Source organism: Hylobates moloch, unplaced genomic scaffold, assembly GCF_009828535.3.
Source record: "Hylobates moloch isolate HMO894 unplaced genomic scaffold, HMol_V3 SCAFFOLD_13, whole genome shotgun sequence".
In the NCBI taxonomy this organism is placed as follows: Eukaryota; Metazoa; Chordata; class Mammalia; order Primates; family Hylobatidae; genus Hylobates; species Hylobates moloch.
Window position 1 is genome coordinate 71,076,587 of NW_026652288.1, and position 20,021 is coordinate 71,096,607.

A 20,021-nucleotide genomic window follows, 5' to 3' on the forward strand; every position below is an offset into this window, starting at 1 on the left:
CTCTGAATAAAGGCATTCTAAAATAATGAAAATAATAATGCGTTTAAGGCACTTAAATCTAAACTCTTTAAAAACTGGCACAAAATAAAGCTTGAAAAAATAAACCTAGTTCTTCTAACTCCCGTGATTCTTCTATTACCATGTTTACTCTTTTTAATGCAAATAAATTTGCAACAGAACAATACATAAATCAAACACTGCATGAGAGATAAAGCAATGAACAGGACCCTTGGCTGAGGCTACAGAAAAGCAACGCAGAACCTCAGTGCCACAGGGTCAAGTCGCCATTCCCACGTCTCCTCTGCTAAGGGCACTTCACCACTGGAATGTCCAGAGAACCAACCTGGAAAGGTGGAGGCAGAAATTTTCATGCTGACCTTGCTAATACCTAATTAGTTACATCAACTTGGGCAGTTATTTCATCTCTGTTTCTCTTTCTTCATCTGTAAAATGAAATCACTCTCTACTTCATAAGGCCTTTTAGTGAGGTGGTATAATGAATGTTGAAAAAACACTATAAGCACTAAAGTGCTTAATAAAGTAAGGTTAAATTTGTTATCTTAAACTTAGTTTAAAGCAATAATAAACATTAAGTCTGTCATCAAATTGGGGAAGACTTCAGAACAATCTTGGGTGAAAGCAGCTTAGATTATAGGATTCTGTTAAAGAGCACTTCACTCCCCCTGAAATCTGTCTCTTCCCTCTACAATTCCACAGGCCTCTGATAGAGATTACTCCAAAAATTCTGGCACCACATAAGTCTTTGGCTTTTAAATCAGTTTCACCCTAGGGTAGCTTGACAGCAGGATTGACAGAGCTTATCCCTGACTGTATACCACAAAACAAACAGATACCAGCAGGGTAAAGGCAATTTGTCTTATTTTGCCATGAAAATGACTAATATTGATTACTCTGATTCACAGCTGCAGTCCTCCACCCTGATAGTAACGGTTTAGTGCTGCAAACTGTTCTGTTCTGTTGTTATATGGGACATAATACATAGATAGGTCTTAAAGCCCTAAAGGACAGCAATAAAAGTGGGTGGACTTCTCTTCAATAAGTATCTAAAGCAGGTGGCCACAAGCACCCTCTAACATCTCAATTTGGAAGGCCACGCTATGCTGGTAATGAGCATTGACTGGTGATCCACAAATATTAACTGAACAATTATATGGCCCTCACCCAAAATAATTACAAACATCAGAAAGGGATATTACTGGAGTTGACAGTGTGGTAGAAGGGGAAAGGCACTGGTACCAACTACCCTACAAAATAGAAAGAGATAACACTATTATAGTTGTTGAGGTGGGGCCCATTCCTTACACCTGGAGATAGTTAGTGCAATGGGACTTCTTGGGTAATTATTCATAAACACGTTAACTCAAGCTCTTGGTTCCATCCAACAATTATACCATATTTGCATCTAGAGTGCTAGAATAAAAGTCCTGTCAGAAACAAAATAAAAGATCCAACTACATAAATACAAGAGACAGCTTACCATGAAACACACTGTTGTCCACCAGAAAATGCCTGCGGTACTGCACACAGTTCCTTTTTTCCAAGTTCCAGTAACTCATTGTCAGAAGATTTCTGGCACAGCATCAAAACCAAATTGCCCTGTCAAGGGAAACAGAATGAGACAAAAATGAAGAAAACGGCAGCCACACGCTCACACTGGTAGCATAATGCCATTGGTTGCCCAGCATTATGGGGCAACACATACGGCATACAACTTCTCCACACATGGAGCTGGAATCCCCCAGGCCCTAAGAAATTTCTCACAAGTCTTCCCAGGGTCTAGAATGACATTTAGCATATCAAAACAGCAACTTCTTCAAACCACCTTTCAGGGCTCAATGTTACCCATCTCCAGGGGAAATAAACCTACCATCAGGGAGCAGGTTTCAGGACCGGTTTACGTGCTCCCGGCCTCACTCCTGGTAGTCCAAGATCCAAACTAATCAACACTGGTAACATTTCAGGAAATTTCAGTTGCAGGTGCGGAGGCAACTAACAGGAACGAAGCTATCATTCCCAGTTCCTGAATTTTGGGTCAGTACAGCATCCATGTGGCCAAGAATGAGCCAAGCACATTAATAAAATGCGCCTCCCTCTTTTTGGTTCATTGCTGGTGTCCATTTAGGACCGCTAGAGTCTGGATCTGCCCAGGTTGAACTCACTGATGTAACTAGAGCTGGGCACAGGCCTCAGCAAGGTAAACTAGCAATGCCTGCTCCTACGTAAGACTTGCTCCATCACAGACACAGAGAAACACAATGCTAGCTAGAGCAACAACTTGAAAAGCAGAGATCTGAGTCGATGAATTAAATTCCTCCAAAAGCTGACGTGCATAACCCTGAACAAGGCCTCCTTTGTTCACAGGATTTGGCTAAAGCAACTTTTCAGAATTCCAACCTCCTTTCTGTTCACAGAATAAAGCCAGGCAAAACCAAGCAAGGCTGGCATGAAGCAAAACCCACAGGTGGGAAACAATTTGTCATCTCTCCTACTAAAACAACCTAGAATTTTGTAAACGTACCCCAGGATGAAATCAGTCACTTAGTGAAAAAAATATATATTATCAGAGTGTTGTCTATTCATTAATGGAACAATTGGTGAAGGCTCCTGAAGCTTTTTTCAGAACTTCTCCTTGGCTCCCTATGGCCCAACCTTAACCTACCCCACCAGGGATCTTACCTAATTCCCGCCTATCCTGCCTTTTCTCTGGCTTCATGCTAGACTCACCACTTGCTCTTGCCTCATACCCACCTGGCTAATCTGACTGCTTATCCTACTCCCCAAGGCTGAGGGAGTCTTACTACTGTATGGAACTGACTACAAAATACAACAGAATATAGTTAATTATGAAAACAACCCAACCTCTGCCCTCTCCCCAGCCAATACTATATACTACAAAGGTCTCTTCTTTAAAAAGTATTTTTAGTTATACAAATAATGCAGTTATATGTTCATTGTTTTTAATAATGTGCATTTGTGTATAGTTAGCAAAATATATTCACACACATGACTCTCATTTGCCCCTTATTAATCTTCTGAGGTGAGTACTGTTCTCTCCTTCTACAACATTAAAGAAGATGACAAGGTGTTAGAGATTAACCGATTCACCCAATGCTGCTAGGAAAAAATAGTAACGAGACTTGAAGTCATATCTTCATATTCCAAAGTCAAGCCCTAATAGGAACTAGGACTTTACAAAATGAGGTGGTTTAAAAAATACAATCTGGGCTGGGCACGGTGGCTCACGCCTGTAATCCCAGCACTTTGGGAGGCCAAGGCGGGCGGATCATGAGGTCAAGAGATCGAGCCCGGCCTGACCAACATGGTGAAACCCCCGTCTCTAGTAAAAATACAAAAATTAGCCGGGCGTGGTAGCACACGCCTTTATCCCAGCTACTCAGGAGGTTGAGGAAGGAGAATCGCTTGAACCCTGGAGGCGAAGTTTGCAGTGGGCCGAGATGGCGCCACTGCACTCCAGCCTGGGCGGCAGAGTGAGACTCCATCTCAAAAACAATGTGTTGAGATTATAGGTATGAGCCTCCATGCCCAGCCTCTATTTCTTTAAGAGATAAATTGCGCCGGGCATGGCGACTCATGTCTGTAATCCCAGCACTTTGGGAGGCCGAGGCGGGCGGATCATGAGGTCAGGAGATCGAGACCATCCTGGCTAACATGGTGAAATCCCGTCTCTACTAAAAAAAAACACAAAAAAATTAGCCGGGCGTAGTGGCGGGCACCTGCAGTCCCAGCTACTTGGGAGGCTGAGGCAGGAGAATGGCGTGAACCCAGGAGGTGGAGCTTGCAGTGAGCTGAGATCATGCCACTGCACTCCAGCCTGGGCGACAGAGCAAGACTCTGTCTCAAAAAAAAAAAAAAAAAAAAAAAAAAAATTGGCCGGGCGCAGTGGCTCATGCCTGTAATCCCAGCACTTTGGGAGGCCGAGGTGAATGGATCATGAGGTCAGGAGTTTGAAACCAGCCTGGCCAATTGGTGAAACCCCGTCTCTACTAAAAATACAAAAAATTAGGCTGGGTGCAGTGGCTCACTCTTGTAATCCCAGCACTTTGGGAGGCCGAGGCGGGCAGATCACAAGGTCAGGAGTTCAAGACCAGCCTAACCAACATGGTAAAACCCCATCTCTACTAAAAACACAAAAATTAGCCAGGCGTGGTGGCACACGCCTATAATCCCAGCTACTCAGGAGGCTGAGGCAGGAGAATCACTTGAACCCAGGAGATGGAGGTTGTAGTGGGCTGAGATCCTGCCACTGTACTCCAGCCTGGGCAACAAAGACTCCATCTCAAAAAAAAAAAAAAAATCTGCAAATTATTATACATTCCTCCCCTCAAAAGGTAGAATCTAAATTCACCCTCCCTTGAATATGGGCCGGACTCAGTGACTCGTTTCTAACAATAAAATCAGCTGGAAATGATGCTATGAGTCTTCCAAGATGAGGTCATAAGAAGGATACCACTTCTGCCTGGTTCCCTATCTCTCAAGACGCTTGCATTGGAACCCAGCTACCACACCGTAAGGAAGCCCAGATTTAAGTGTTGTAGCTCACAGGCCCCGCTAGCCCCTCACCCAGCAGCCAGCATCAGCCACAGACATGTGCTATGCTGAATGTTTGTGTCTGCCCCAACTTCATATGGTGAAATCTAATGCCCCCCAATGTGACAGTATTAGTCTCCACCCTTATGATTAGGATTAGTGCCCTTATAAAAGAGACCCTAGAGAGCTAGCCCTACCCTCCAACCATGTCAGCAAGAAGTCAGCAGTCTACAACCCAGGAAAGGGCCCTCACCAGACATCAAATCTGCCAATGCCTTGATCTTAGACTTCCCAGCCTCCAGAATTGTGAGAAATAAATTTCTGTTATTTATAAGCTACCCAGTTTATGGTATTGTTATAGCAGCCCAAAATGAACTAAGATAACATGAGAATAAATGAATCTACAGATGATTCTAACCCCAAGTATTTCAGATGAGGCCACAGATACTGATGAGCAGAAATAAGCCATCCCTCTGTGCCTCACATTTCTGACCTATAGAAACAGTGAAAGATAAGGCCAGGCGCAGTGGCTCATGCCTGTAATCCCAACACTTTGGGGGGCCAAAGTGGGTGGATCACCTGAGGTCAAGAGTTCGAGACCAGCCTGGCCAACAAGGCAAAACTCCGTCTCTACTAAAAATACAAAAATTAGCCAGGCGTGGGGGCGGGCGCCTGTAATCCCAGCTACTTGGGAGGCTGAGGCAGGAGAATCACTTGAACCCAAGAGACGGAGGTTGCAGTGAGCCAAGACCATGCCACTGCACTCCAGCCTGGGCAACAAGAACAAAACTCCGTCTCAAAAAAAAAAAAAAACAGTGAAAGATAATAAATATTATTTTAAGACAAAAGATGTGGGGTATGGCACATATACACCATGGAATACTATGCAGCCATAAAAAATGATGAGTTCATGTCCTTTGTAGGGACATGGATGAAACTGGAAAACATCATTCTCAGTAAACTATCGCAAGGACAAAAAACCAAATACTGCATGTTCTCACTCATAGGTGGGAATTGAACAATGAGAACTCATGGACACAGGAAGGGGAACATCACACTCCAGGGACTGTTGTGGGTTGCGGGGAGAGGGGAGGGACCACATTGGGAGATATACCTAATGCTAAATGACGAGTTAATGGGTGCAGCAAACCAACATGGCACATGGATACATATGTAACAAACCTGCACATTGTGCACATGTACCCTAAAACCTAAAGTATAATAATAAAAAATATATATATGAATAATAGGTGGTTATCAAAATTAAAAAAAAAAAGATGTGGGGTAATTTGTTACATAGCAATAGATAATGTAACATATAATACATGTAACATGCTCTCAGAGGATGATCACCCAATCAGAGTTGAGACCTTCAACTCTTTCGGGACAGAAGGACAAACCTACAGACATGTATGTAATATTCACATACTTGGGCACTAGCTCACATCAATGGCCCAGGCTTTCCAGCTTCCAGATCCTTTTGCTTTTCTTTATGGGCTAAGTAACATGCCACTGCCTTCATGAAATGCCCCCAGGAATCTCTCCCTCCAGTTTACCTAAAATTCTTTCATGCACTGAACTCCCATAATCCTGTTTCCCAGTTATTGAGAACCTACTATACAATAGGAACTTTGATACGGCTTTACATCAGTGAGCCTCAACCTTGACTACACGTTAGAATCATCTGGGAAGCTTAAGACTCCTGACTCCCAGACTACACCCAGGCCAATTACATCAGAATCTCTAGGGGTGGGATTCAGGCATCAGCAGGAGACTGATGAAAAGATGCTCTCCCTCTGGCCTTCCGATTTAGAGATAATGGAGGTAGAGATAATAAATAGAGTTAGTAGGCCTGGGGCAAGGGAAGAGAGCTGTGCGATAAGCCTCATTTTAGCTTCCACCAGATTCAGAAGAGCCAGGCCCCAGGGCTCACTAAAGGGATTCAAGTGAAAGAGATGTTAGACATCAACTAAGACAAACCTCTCATGGTGTAGCCAGAAGGAAACCGAGGCCCAGAAAGGATGTGTGGCTTGCAAGATAATACCTCTGGCTGGAAGATGATAAACTGGTGGGAAACCCAGCCTCAGCAGTTCCAAAGCAGGTTGAGTCTTTCATGGCCCCGTTTGTGTGAACACGGTAGGTAAAAACAACTACTGAAGTATACTACATTCATTTATTTTTTAGACAATTTATATTACATTAGAGATGTATTTCCCCTGCATCTGGTATCCAATTTGAAGTTGTTTGGTCAATATTCAGGCAAGGATGGTTTTAAATTGATCACCTTTTTTTTTTCTTTTCAATTTGCTTTTAAGACTTACAAAATATTCCACCTCCTAAGAGGTCTAGGTAATATAATATATTACACATTCAGAACTCTATAAGCATTTACATCTTATAAATAGAACCTGCAGATTTACGCTCTTTTTTAAACATACAGATTAATTATGGTACCATACAAAACAGTCTCCTTGCCCTAAAGTCTGCTATGCTCCGCATTCTCCCTCCCTCCCCCTTAGCCCCTGAAGAGCACTGATATTTTTTACTGTCTCTATAGTTTTGCCTTTTCTGAGATGTCTTATGGTTGGAATCACACAGTACATAGCCTTTTCCAATTGTCTTCTCTCACTTGGTAATATGCATTTAATGTTCTACGTCTTTTCATGGCTTGAGAGCTCATTTCATCCTAGCACGAAATAATATTCCATTGTCTGGATGTGCCACAGTTTATTTATCCACTGAGCTACTGATGAACATCTTAGTTGCTTCCAAATTTTGAAATTTATAAATACAGATGCTGCAAACATCCATGTGCAAGTTTTTGTGTGGATATAAGTTTTTAACTCATTTGGGTAATACCAAGGAGGGTGACTGCTGGACTGTGTGGTAAGAGTATGTTTAGTTTGTAAGAAACAGCCAAGCTATTTTCTAAAGTGTAAGATATTTTGTATCATTTTGCATTGCTGCCAGCAATAAATGATAGTTCCTGTTGCTCTACATCTTTGCCAGCATTTGGTGTTACAAGTGTTCTGGATTTTGGCCTTTCTAATAGCTGTGTGATGGTACTCATTGCTGTTTTAATTTCCACTTTGCTAATGATCTATGATATGAAGCACCTTTTCATATGCTTGTTTGCCAGTAGTATATCTTCTTCAGTGAGGTGTCATTCATTCATCCATTCATTCATTCATTTATTTATTTTGAGACAGGGTCTCACTCTGTCACTCAGGCTGAAGTACAGTGGCATAATCAAGGCTCAACTGCAGCCTCGACCTCCAGGGCTCAAGCAATCCTCCCATCTCAACCTCCTGAGTAGCTGGGACCACCGGCGTGAACCACCATGTCTGGCTAATTTTTTAACTTTTTGCAGAGACAGGGTCCCATTATGTTGCCCAGGCTGGTCTCAAACTTCTGGGTTCAAGGGATCTTCCGGCCTCTGCTTCCCAAAGTACTGGGATTACAGATGCCAGCCATCATTCCTGGCCTTTTTAAAAATTTTTAATCAGGTTGTTTACTTATTGTCAAGTTTTAAGAAGTGTTTGTTTGTTTGGTTGGTTGGTTTCATTTCTGTTTTGAGATGGAGTCTCACTCTGTCACCCAGGCTGGGGTGCATTAGCGCCATCTTGGCTCACTGCAGCCTCCGTCTCCCAGGTTCAAGCAATTCTTCTGCCTCAGCCTCCCGACTAGCAGGGACTACAGGCACACGCTACCACACCTGGCGAATTTTTGTATTTTTTTAGTAGAGGCGGGGTTTCACTATGTTGACCAGGCTGGTCTCAAACTCCTGGCCTCAAGTGATCCGCCCACCTCAGCCTCCCAAAGTTCTGGGATTATAGGCATGAAGCACTGCACCCGGCCTAAGTTTTAAGAGTTTTAAAAAAATGTATTTTGGACAAGAGTCCTTTATCAGATACATCTCTTGAAAATATCTTCTCCCAGACTGTGACTTGTCACTAACAGTGTCTTTTGTGGAGCAAAAATTTTTAATTTTAATAAAGTCCAGCTTATCAATGAAAAAAATTAGATTCTGAATCCTTACAATGATTCAAAAAATAATTGACAGTGAATAAGGAACACCATATAAGGAAATAACTGATGGTTATTAAAACTAGTTCTATGGCTGGGTGCGGTGGCTCATGCCTGTAATCCCAGCAATTTGGGAGGCCGAGGTGGGCAGATCACTTGAGGTCAGGAGTTTGAGACCAGCCTGGTCAACATGGTGAAACCCTATCTTTACTAAAAATATAAAAATTAGCCAGCCGTGTTAGCATGCACCTGTAATCCCAGCTACTCAGGAGGCTGAGGAAGGAGAATGGCTTGAACCCAGGAGACAGAGGTTGCAGTGAGCTGAGATTGCGCCACTAACTCCAGCCTGGGCAACAGAGCAAAAAACGCTGTCTCAAAAAAAAAAAAAAAAACTAGTTTTAAAATATGGCTCTATGTTTACAAGCTTGAAAAGCACAGAAAAAACTCAAAAAAAGTGTTCAATGTGATATTAATTATCCCCTAGAGACAATGACCATGGGCACTGTGGTCTTTTTTTTAACACAAATTAGATACTATAAGTCTACTTCTTTTGCTTAATAACTACTAATATGTTGTAACCCTCTAGGTATATCAACAAATATACTTCTACAGAACTTAAATGTGATTTGAAAAAGAAACTGTAAGGAACTCCACTCAAAGACACCAAACACAAAAAATCCTGATGCAAAAATAATAAATAAACAGAGCCATGTAAGGGTGTAGAGGACTCATGCAGCAAATGGACTAAAAATATAGCTTAAAAGTTAAAAATGCTCCTAAGCTCATTTTATAAGTGATAAGTAACTTTTGCAGTCATGTAAAATCATGTAAAAATCATGTAAAATTTCTTCATTTCTGACATTTTTAGTTGTAGTTAACGTGACCAAAATTGCCAATACCAAACAAGTCATATGTGGCAGTAGGGACACCACCAACGAAGAATATTAGAAATTAAAGGATGGCACTTTTAACTAAGAAAAGTGGGAAGTACTTTGAGTAATAATCATTTGTCAATACTTTTAAAACTCGACAATGAAAAAAAAAAATCCTCCACACCCACACCCACTTACTAGAATTAAAGCTCTCTTTAAGAAAGCTCCACCATGGTGAACATCTGCTGATTTTTCGCTCTTCTAGAAATAGCACCCCAGTTTTCCTCTGGGAAAATCCTTCTCCCACTCTCTGTTCAAAAGATTCAGGTGCTGTCAGCTTCATCCTCTGATTCAGGTGGGCATGTGGCTTAGGTTGCAAATCAGAGAATTGCATCCACTAGGCCACAGTATAGGAGATCCACACGGCCTGTTTCAGATCACTGAGAGTAAGGCACAGATTTCTGTGTGAACTCTTGGGGAGAAAAAAAAACTTCCTTTTCAGTTTTACTTGAAGTTGCAAGGTCTAAGCCTCAAGATCTAAAGCTCCTGGCCACCATCTTGTCAATATAGTGGAAAAATTTGTGGAGATTGGATCCAACCCAGAGAAATGGAAAGAAACCAAGTCCTGGTAATATCATTTGCCACACCTGAAGCTAGATCTGTCCTTGCACCTTTTAATTAAATAAGCCAGTACATTCTCTTTTTTGTTTTATTTGGTTTTGTGTAAGCCACATTGAGTTGGGTTTTCTGCCACTTGCACCTAGAGTCCTGATTGATGAAATATGTCAGCATAGCAAAATGTAAAGAGGACCCATCTGGCCATCATGAGCTCTCTATTCTGGTTTCAATTCTAACAACCGACTCACAGGGGAACTTGGGCAAGTTTTTAACAAGTCCCCTCTGAGTTCAAAAATATGACTCAGTATTTTCTTTCTTGGGCTTTCCCTAGGGATATGATGCATTCAAGCCCTTTGTCCTGGCTGAAAAGGATTCCCCCAGATTTTTTGAAGGTGTATTTAAGCAAAGCAAAACACAAAACCTTTTCTTCAGCTTTAGAATTCCTTTAGCTATTTTCAAATGTGAGGCAAATCTATATTGCTGCTTTAACCTGAGTTTTATGAAACACTACAGATTTGTTCAAGCCACTCGAATGGCTTAAAAGACAAATTATCCCCATTCATATATGGAAATCGGAATTATAATACTGTGCTAAAAAGAAAAAAAAAGATACATCTTTAAAAGATAAGTTTAATTAGCCAGGCGAGGTAGCAGATGCCTGTAATTCCAGCTCCTCAGGAGGCTGAGGCAGGAGAATTTCTTGAACCCAGGAGACGGAGGTAGCAGTAAGCCAAGGTGGCACCACTGCACTCCAGCCTGGGCGGGAGAGTGATACTCTGTCACTAAATAAATAAATAATAACTTTATGGGAGGAAGGGGCTCTTTTTTTTTTTTTTCTTCTAAGTAGAAGAATTTGTCTTATTACACCCTAACTGCTGTCTCCACCTCTTTCTCTCTATCACCACCAGAGCCCAATCTCCTTCGGTACCCTTTTCCATAAAAACCAATACTCCCTTTACATTCCTTATTAATACTATATTATTTGTAAATCACTTCATGATTTACACAATTTTCCATTTCTATCTTGTCTTAAAAAAAAAAAAAAAGGCCCTTACAATAGCCCTGTCAGTTCCACATTATTAACAAATAAGACTAACTGGAAACACCGGTTGCAAACCCACATCTCCTGACTCCAAATCCATTGTCCCCAGTCCAGAGCAACACTCCACATCCAGCACCATTTCCTCCCTGACATTCTGCTTCCCTATAAAAAGAACCTAGAGTTGCATTACTCAGGACAGACAAGACTCTAATTCTTCCCACATCCACCATTCACCCCAACTCTACTATGAACCAAGGAGAAGAGACAGGAGGAGACAACAAAATGAAACATTACTTATTCAAAAAATGCACACCTTGTCCCTCCAGCAGGAGCCTCTGGAGTGTATAGATTAGACATGATCAGAGCAAAGTGTCAGTCCTTTGGGTATAAGATGGTGGATGGCTGCTTTGAAATGAAATTTGAGTGAGCTACTTGGACCAAGTTCAGAAACACCAAGACCAAGTTTACTTGCAAGATATCATGGTAAAAACTGTCTGAGAGGTGTGTGTGTTCTCCAAATTGCTAACAGCATTTGGAGAATGTTGGAATGGGAAGAAGATCTGGCCAGAAATTAAAATGTAATGCACATGCCTGCCTCCCTGGTGGAAAAGGAATTACTAGTTCATGGGATGTAGTAAGGTATCAAGGGACAATGGACAAACACCTGACTGGAAGTCAAAAACCCAGAGCTGCAGCCCAGTCCTGCCTCTTACTAACACTGTGTTTCAGGGTCAATCTCTTCACAACCCTGTGCTTCAGCTGCCTCATCTATGTCACAAAAAAGGGATGGCAGTGAATGAGATGCTCTTCAAAGCATTTCCAATTTTAATAGTCAATATTCCATTAATAAGGATTATGGAAAACTCCTCCCTAATATCCCAATCTATTCATCTTTTATTATAAATTAAAGTAACCCTGAAAAACCACAAAATGAATGTCAGGTATCAGTTGTGTAGCATGTAACTTACATGGAGAAGTGCTCATTTCCTTCTCCTTAAGGCTTGCTGAGAGATAAAAGGCAAAATTAATAAGCTCTGACAGTAATATTCATAAAACAACAAACATTTAGGAACTAAATGAAGGCATAGAAAAACAGGTCTCAAAACTATATCCTGTACTTCGGCCTCTGACATAACGTATGTTTGGGAATTTTGCACCCAGGTATCCCTACAACTTGAGAATTTAAACTAAATCCAGTTAAAAACTAAGATTTCAAACAAAGTTGCTCCTTTCTCATTTCTCCATTAATTTTAAGACAAAGTAAGAGAATTACACAGGGCAGGGATGGGGTGGGAGGGGCCTGGGATCCTCTTCTCTGGCCCAGCCCCAAACTGACAGCTTCTAAAGCAGTTCAGAGGCCTGGGTCAGGTCCAGAGGGCTCCCATGTCACCCGCCACCCAGCAGATGGCCTCCCCCACCATAGGCCCCTCCCCGACTTCCCGCAGGTTTCTAAGCACCACCAAACTGGTTGTTAAAGGCCTCTGCAAACAGCCTAATTCCACAGCCTATCCCCCTCCCAGCTATGTACACAAAGGGAAAGAAATAAAAGGGTACTTTGTTCATTTTTTAAGGCTCACAGGAGACACCACTAAATCCCAAGTTCCTGGTGTGTTTTCTTTTCTCTAATGCAATCAGGAGCTGAAAATGCTCTGAGCTAGTTAAGCAATGAGGCGCAATCGACCCTCCAAAGACACCCGGGATGCTGCATTTGAAAGGGCTGTTTTGAGTATATAATATGTGTCCAGAGCTTGAAGGAGTCCTCTTCTGTTTTTTATGCATTACTGGACTTGAATTGCTCATGTTTTATGATTTTTACATGTATGTTTCCAAGCAAGGCTGGCCTATAATTTCCATTTCTCATATTGCTCTCAAAAGGTTTTTATATCGAAGTTAACATAGCTTTACAAAATGAGTTTCTATTTCCTGGAAGAATTAGGTGGAATTTGCTAGTAAAACCAGTTGAGCCTGAACTTTCCTTTAAGAAGAAATAGTTGACTACTGGTTTATTTTATTTATAAATTATAGCATTATTCAGGCTTTCTATTTTTTCTAAGTCAGTTTTGGTAAGTTATATTTGTCTAGATATTTATTCATTTTCTCTAAGCTTTCAAATGTTTTAGCATGAAGTTGTTCATAATATTATCCATATAATTTTAATATCTACAACATCTGTTCTCTGATTCCTAATATGGCTTATTTGTGCCTCTCTTGTTCTTAAATCAATCTCACCAGGTATTTGTCAACATTGCTAGCTTTTACAGTAATCTCCATTGAATAACATGGAATTATTACTATCGTTTCCTTCCATCTGCTTTTTTTTTTTTTTTTGAGACAGTCTCACTCTGTCATCCAAGCTGGTGGGCAGTGGCACAATCACAGCTCATGGCAGCCTCTCTGCCTCCCAGGGTCAAGCGATGATTGTCCCACCTCAGCCTCCTGAGTAGCTGGGACCACAGGCATGCGCCAACACACCCAACTAATTTTTGTATTTTTTGTAGAGACAAGATTTTGTCAGGTTGCCCAGCCTGGTCTGGAACTCCTGAGCTCAAGCGATCTTGATCTTGCCTCAGCCTCCCAAAGTGCTATGTTTACAGGAATGAGCCACCACATCCGGCCTCTTTTTTTTTTTTTTTTTTTTTTTTTAGAGACAGAGTAACACTCTGTTGTCCAGGCTGGAGTACAGTGGCAGGATCATGGCTCACTGCAGCCTCAACCCCCTAGGATTAAGGGATCCTCATGCCTCAGCCTTCCAAGTAGCTAGAACTACAGGTGTACACCACCATGCCCAGCTAATTTTTTGTGGAAACAGGGTCTCACTGTGTTGCCCAAGCTAGTCTAGAACTCCTGGCCTAAACAATCCTCCCACCTCAGCTTCCCAAACTGCCAGGATTATAGGCCTGAGCCACTGCACTTAGCCTTCCATTTGTTTTCTTTGGGCCTATTTTGCATCTTTTTCTAACTTTCTAATTTCAACGTTTAACTGTTTCAGGTTTTCATCTTTTTTAATATAAGTAATTAAGGTTAAGCATGTGTTAGCTACTTCCCCAACCCCAAAGCTTTGACTCATAGTATTTTTGTTATCATTCAGTTAAAAATATTTTCTGAATGCTATTACAGCTTCTTTTTAAACCCAAGATCATTTTGAAACACAATTTCTACAACTATTCATAGTAATCTTTTGGTTATAGTTTCTAGTTTAATTCCACTGTGGTCAGAGATTTAGTCTGTAGGACACTAATCCTTTGATAATTACAACTTGCTTGATGACATAGTTTGAGGTCACTTTTCATAAATGTTCTAGTGTGTTCGAAAAGAATGTGTATTCTGAAGTTGGGAGGTGTGATCTTCATGTCTATCAGCTCAAACTTATTAGTTAACTTCATTCAAATCTTGTATGTTAGGCCATTCTTGCATTGGCATAAATACCTGAGACTGGCTAATTTATAAGAAAAGAGGTTTGATTACCTCATGGTTCTGCAGGCTGTACAGGAAGTATGGCACCAGCATCTGCTTCTAGGTAGGCCCCAGGAAGCTTTTACTAATGGTGGAAGATAAAGTGGGAGCAGGTATCTGACATGGCAGGAGCAGGAGCAAGAGAGTACGATGGGGGATGCCACACTTTGCAACAACCAGATCTCACAAGAACTCACTTACTATCATGAGGACAGCACCAAGGCATGACAGCACCATGTCATCCTTCCCCATGACCCAAACACCTCCCACCAGGCCCCACCTCCAACACTGCAAATTACAATTGAACATGAGATTTGGCTGGGACATGCATTCAAACTATATCATTCAGCCCTTGGCCCCCCAAATCTCATGTCCTCCTTATATTGCAAAATACAATCATGTCTTCTCAACAGTCTCCCCAAGTCTTAACTCATTCCAGCATCAACCTAGTCAAAAGTCCCAAGTCCAAGGTCTCATCTGGAAATGAGTTCCTTCCACCTATGAGCCTGTAAAATCAAAGCAAGTTCTCTACTTCCAAGATACATGGGTGGTACCAGCATTAAGAAAACATTCTTGTTCCAAAAGGCAGAAATTGACCAAAAGAAAGGGGTTACAGGCCCCATGCAAGCTCAAAACCCAGCAGGGCAGTCGTCAAATCTTAAAGCTCCAAAGTAATTTCCTTTGACTCCATGACCCATATTCAGAGAACACTGGTGCAAGAAGTGGGCTCCCAAGACCTTGGGCAGCACTGCCCCTATGGCTTTGCAGTGTTCAGCCCCCGCAGCTGCTGTTACAGGTTGTTGGGTGCCTGTGGCTTTTCCTGGAGCAGTATACAAGCTGCCTGTGGCTTTACCATTCTGGGGTCTGGAAGACAGTTGGCCCCCTTCCCACAGTTCCACTAGGCAGTGCCCTGGTGGGGACACTGTGTGGGAGCTCCATCCCTACATTTCCCTTCCATACTGCCCTAGTAGAGGTTCTCTGTGAGGGCTCTGTCCCTGCAGCAGGCTTCTGCCTGGGCATCCAGACTTTCATGTAAATCCTGTGATATCCAGCGGGAGGCTACCAAGCCTCATTCACTCTTGCACTCTGCACACCTACAGGCTTAATGCCACATGGAAGCCACCAAAGCTTATGGCTTGAAATCTCTGAAGCAGTAGTCCAAGCTGTATCTGAGGCTCTTTGAGCAGAGGCTAATGCTGGAGCAGCTGGGATGCAGAGGGCAGTGTCCCAAGGGTGCACAGAACATCAGGGCCCTGGACCTGGCCTACACAACTGTTCAGTCCTCCTAGGTCTCAGGGCCTGTGATGAGAGGGGCTGTGGTCTTAGATATCTGATATGCTTCAAGGCTCTTTTACCCTTGTCTTGGCAATTAGCACTTGGCTCCCTTTCAGTTATGAAAATATCTCCGGCAAGGTGTTGCTCCACACCCTGCTTGAATTCCTCTCCCAAAAAAAGCATTTTCTTTCTCTACCACAAGGCCAGGCTGTGAATTTTCCACACTCTTAAGCTCTGCTTGCTATTTAAATGTAAATTCCAACTTTAAGTCATTTATTTGCTCCCACTTCTGAGCATAGGCTGTTAGAAGCAGCCGGGTCACAACTTGAACACTACTGCTCAGAAATTCATTCCATCAAATATCCTAGATCATCACTCTGAAGTTAAAATATCTATAGATCCCTAGGGCATGAACAGAATGTAGCCAAATTTTTTGCTAAGGCATAACATGCATAACCTTTACTCCAGCTCCCAGTAAGTTCCTCATTTCCATCTGAGACCTCTTTAGCTTGAACTTCATTGTCCATATCACTATCACCATTTTGGTCACAACAATTTAACCAGTCTTTAAGAAGTTCCAAATTTTCTATCATCTTCCTTCCTTCTTCTGAGCCCTCTAAACTCTTTCAACCTCTACCTGTTACCCAGTTCCTAAGCTGCTTCCACATTTTCAGGTGAAATACCCCATACTGCTATAGCAGTACTGCACTCTCAGAACCAATTTTCTGTGTTAGGCCATTCTTGCATTGCTATAAAGAAATACCTCAGATTGGGTAATTTATAAGAGGCTTAATTGGCTATGGTTCTGAAGGATGTACAGGAAGCATGGCACCAGCATCTGCATCTAGGGAGGTCACAAGAAACTCTTACTCATGGTGGAAGGTGAAGCAAAAGCAGGTGTCTCACATGGCAGAAACAGGAGCAAGAGAGTGAGAGCAGGGGGAGGTGCCACAATTTACAACAACCAGATCTTTCAAGAACTCATTTACTATTGCAAGGACATCACCAAGCCATGAGGGATGACCCAAATATCTCTCACCAGACCTTAACTCTAACATTGGGGATTACAATTCAACATTATATTTGGCAGGGACATATATTCAAACTATATCATCTTGTATGTTAGCATATATTTTCCCCATTTTACCAAGTACTGAGGAAGTATTTTAAAATCTCACCAGAAATATATGTATTTATCATTGTAGTTCTCTCAATTTTTTGCTGAATATATTTTGAAGTCATGTTATTTCATGACTATATATTTCAAATATATTTGAAGTCATATTATCCCTAGATGCATGGAAGTTTTTTTCCAAAAGTTTTTTGGAAAACAAGTGGTGTTTGGTTGCACGAATGAGTTCTTTAGTGGTGATTTCTGAGATTTTGCTGCACCCATCACCCGAGCAGAGTACACTATACCCAATGTGTAGTGTAGTCTTTTATCCCTCACCCTCCTTCTACCCTTTCACCTGAGTCCCCAAAGTCCATAGTATCATTCTTACGCTTTTGAATCCTCAGAGCTTAGCTCCCACTATGAGTGAGAACATATGATGTTTGGTTTTCCATTGCTGAATTACTTCACTTAGAATAATGTTCTCCACAATGAGAACACTTGGACACAGGAAGGGGAACAGCAAACACTGGGGCCTGTCATGGGGTTGGGGGAGGGGGGAGGGACAGCATTAGGAGATATGCCTAATGTAAATGACGAGTTAATGGGTGCAGCACACCAACATGGCACATGTATACATATGTAACAAACCTGCACATTGTGCACATGTACCCTAGAATTTAAAGTATAATAAAAAATTAATTAATTTTTAAAAAAGAATAAGCAAATCCAATATATGATAATAAAAACTGGAAGAGAGGTTCCTTGTGGAGTGAATTAGGGGATTTGAACTGTTGTACTTTTTGGTAGACATTATTATGTCACGTGCTTTTTTGAAATATAGCTTGTAGCACTTTTGTTTTAGTACAAAAAAAAAAAAGAATAATGTTCTCCAAATCCATCCAGGTTGCTGTAAATGCTATTATTTCATTCCTCTTTATGGCTGAGTAGTATTCCATGGTATAAATATATTACATTGTCTTCTTTTATTTTTTTTTCCAGACAGACTCTCACTCTGTCTGGAGTGCAGTGGTGCAATCTCGGCTCACTGCAACTTCCGCCTCTTGAGCTCAAGCAATTCTCCCGTCTCAGCCTCCCGAGTAGCTGGGATTACAGGCATGCGCCACCATGCCCAGCTAATTTTTGTATTTTTAGTAGAGATGAGGTTTCACCATATTAGTCAAGCTGGTCTTGAACTCCTGACCTCATGATCCACCCACCTCAGCCTCCCAAAGTGCTGGGATTACAGGCATGAGCTACCGTGCCTGGCCTACATTTTCTTTATCCACTCATTGATTGATTGGCATTTGGGCTGTTTCCATATTTTTGCATTTGTGAATTATGCTGCTATAAACATGTGTGTTCAAGTATCTTTTTCATATAATGAATTCTTTTGCTCTGGGTTGATACCCAGTAGTGGGATTGCTGGATCAAATAGTAGATCTACTTTTGGTTCTTTAAGAAATCTCCACACTATTTTCCATAGTGGTTGTATTAGTTTACATTCCCACCAACAGTGTAAAAGTATTCCCTTTTCACAACATCCACACTGACATCTATTATTTTTTTATTTTTTTATTATTGCCGTTCTTGCAGGAGTAAGGTGGTATTGCATTGTAGTTTTGATTTGCATTTCCCTGATCATTAGTGATACTGAGCATTTTTTCATGTTTGTTGCCCATTTGTGTATCTTCTTTTGAGAATTGTCTATTCATGTCCTTAGCCCACTTTTTGATGGGATTGTTTGTTTTTTTCTTGATGATTTATTTGAGTTCCTTGTGGATTCTGGATAATTAGTCCTTTGTCAGAGATATAGATTGTGAAGATTTTCTCCCACTCGGTGAGTTGTCTGTTTATCCTGCTGATTATTTCTTTTGCTGTGCAGAAGCTTTTTAGTTTAATTAAGTCCCATCTATTTATATTTCTTTTTGTTGCATTTGCTTTTGGGTTCTTGGTCATGAAGTCTTTGCCTAAGCCAATATCTAGAAGGGATTTTCCAATGTTGTCTTCCAGAATTTGTAAAGCTTCAGGTCTTAGATTTAAGTCTTTGATCCATCTTCAGTTGATTTTTATATAAGGTGAAAGACAAACATCCAGTTTCATTCTTCTACATGTGATTTGCCATTTATTCCAGCACCATTTGGTGAATAGGGTGTCCTTTCCCCATGTTTTGTTTGTTTTGTTGAAGATCAGTTGGCTGTAAATATTTGGCTTTCTTTCTGGGTTCTCTATTCTGCTCCATTGGTCTATGTGCCTATTTTTATACCAGTGCCATGCTGTTTTGGTGACTATGGCCTTGTAGTATAGCTTGAAGTCAGGTAATAGGATGCCTCCAGATTTGTTCTATTTGCTAAGTCTTGCTTTGGCTATGTGGGCTTTTTCATGGTTTCATAAAAGTTTTAGGATTGTTTTTTCTAGTTCTAAGAATGATGGTGGTATGTTGATGGGAATTGCATTAAATCAGTAGATTGCTTTTGGCAGTATGGTCATTTTCACAATATTGATTCTACCCATCCATAAGCCTGGGATGTGTTTCCATTTGTTTGTGTTTTCTGTAATTTCTTTCAGCAGTGTTTTGTTATTTTCCTTGTAGAAGTCCTTTACTTCCTTAGTTAGGTATATTCCTAAGTTGGTTCTTTTTCCAGCTATTGTAAAAGGGGTTGAGTTCTTGATTTGATTCTCAGCTTGGTCGCTGTTCATGTATAGCAGAGCTACTGATTTGTGTACATTAATTTTGTATCCTGAAACTTGGCTGAATTTATCAGTTACAGGAGCTTTTTGGATGAGTATTTAGGATTTTCTAGGTGTACAATCATATCATCAGCAAAAAACCACAGTTAGACTTCCTCTTTACCAACTTGGATACCCTTTATTTCTTTCTCTTGTCTGATTGCTCTGGCTAGGATTTCCAGTACTATGTTGAATAAAAGTGGGCCGGGCACAGTAGCTCATGCCTGTAATCCCAGCACTTTGGGAGGCCAAGGGGGGCTGATCACCTGAGGTCGGGAGTTCACGACCAGCCTGGCCAACATGGTGAAACCTCGTCTCTACTAAA

The 20,021-nt window shown here is 41.4% G+C and overlaps 1 protein-coding gene across 1 annotated transcript in view; it reads right to left on the reverse strand.

Moving 5' to 3' along the window:
* PLCH1 (phospholipase C eta 1) overlaps positions 1-20,021 on the reverse strand; it is a 258,562-nt gene that overhangs the window by 215,386 nt on the left and 23,155 nt on the right. The window contains exon 2 of the mRNA XM_032173906.2: positions 1,499-1,617. Coding sequence (XP_032029797.1) covers positions 1,499-1,577 — 79 coding nt within the window. The 5' untranslated portion in view covers positions 1,578-1,617. The remainder of the gene's footprint in view (positions 1-1,498; positions 1,618-20,021) is intronic.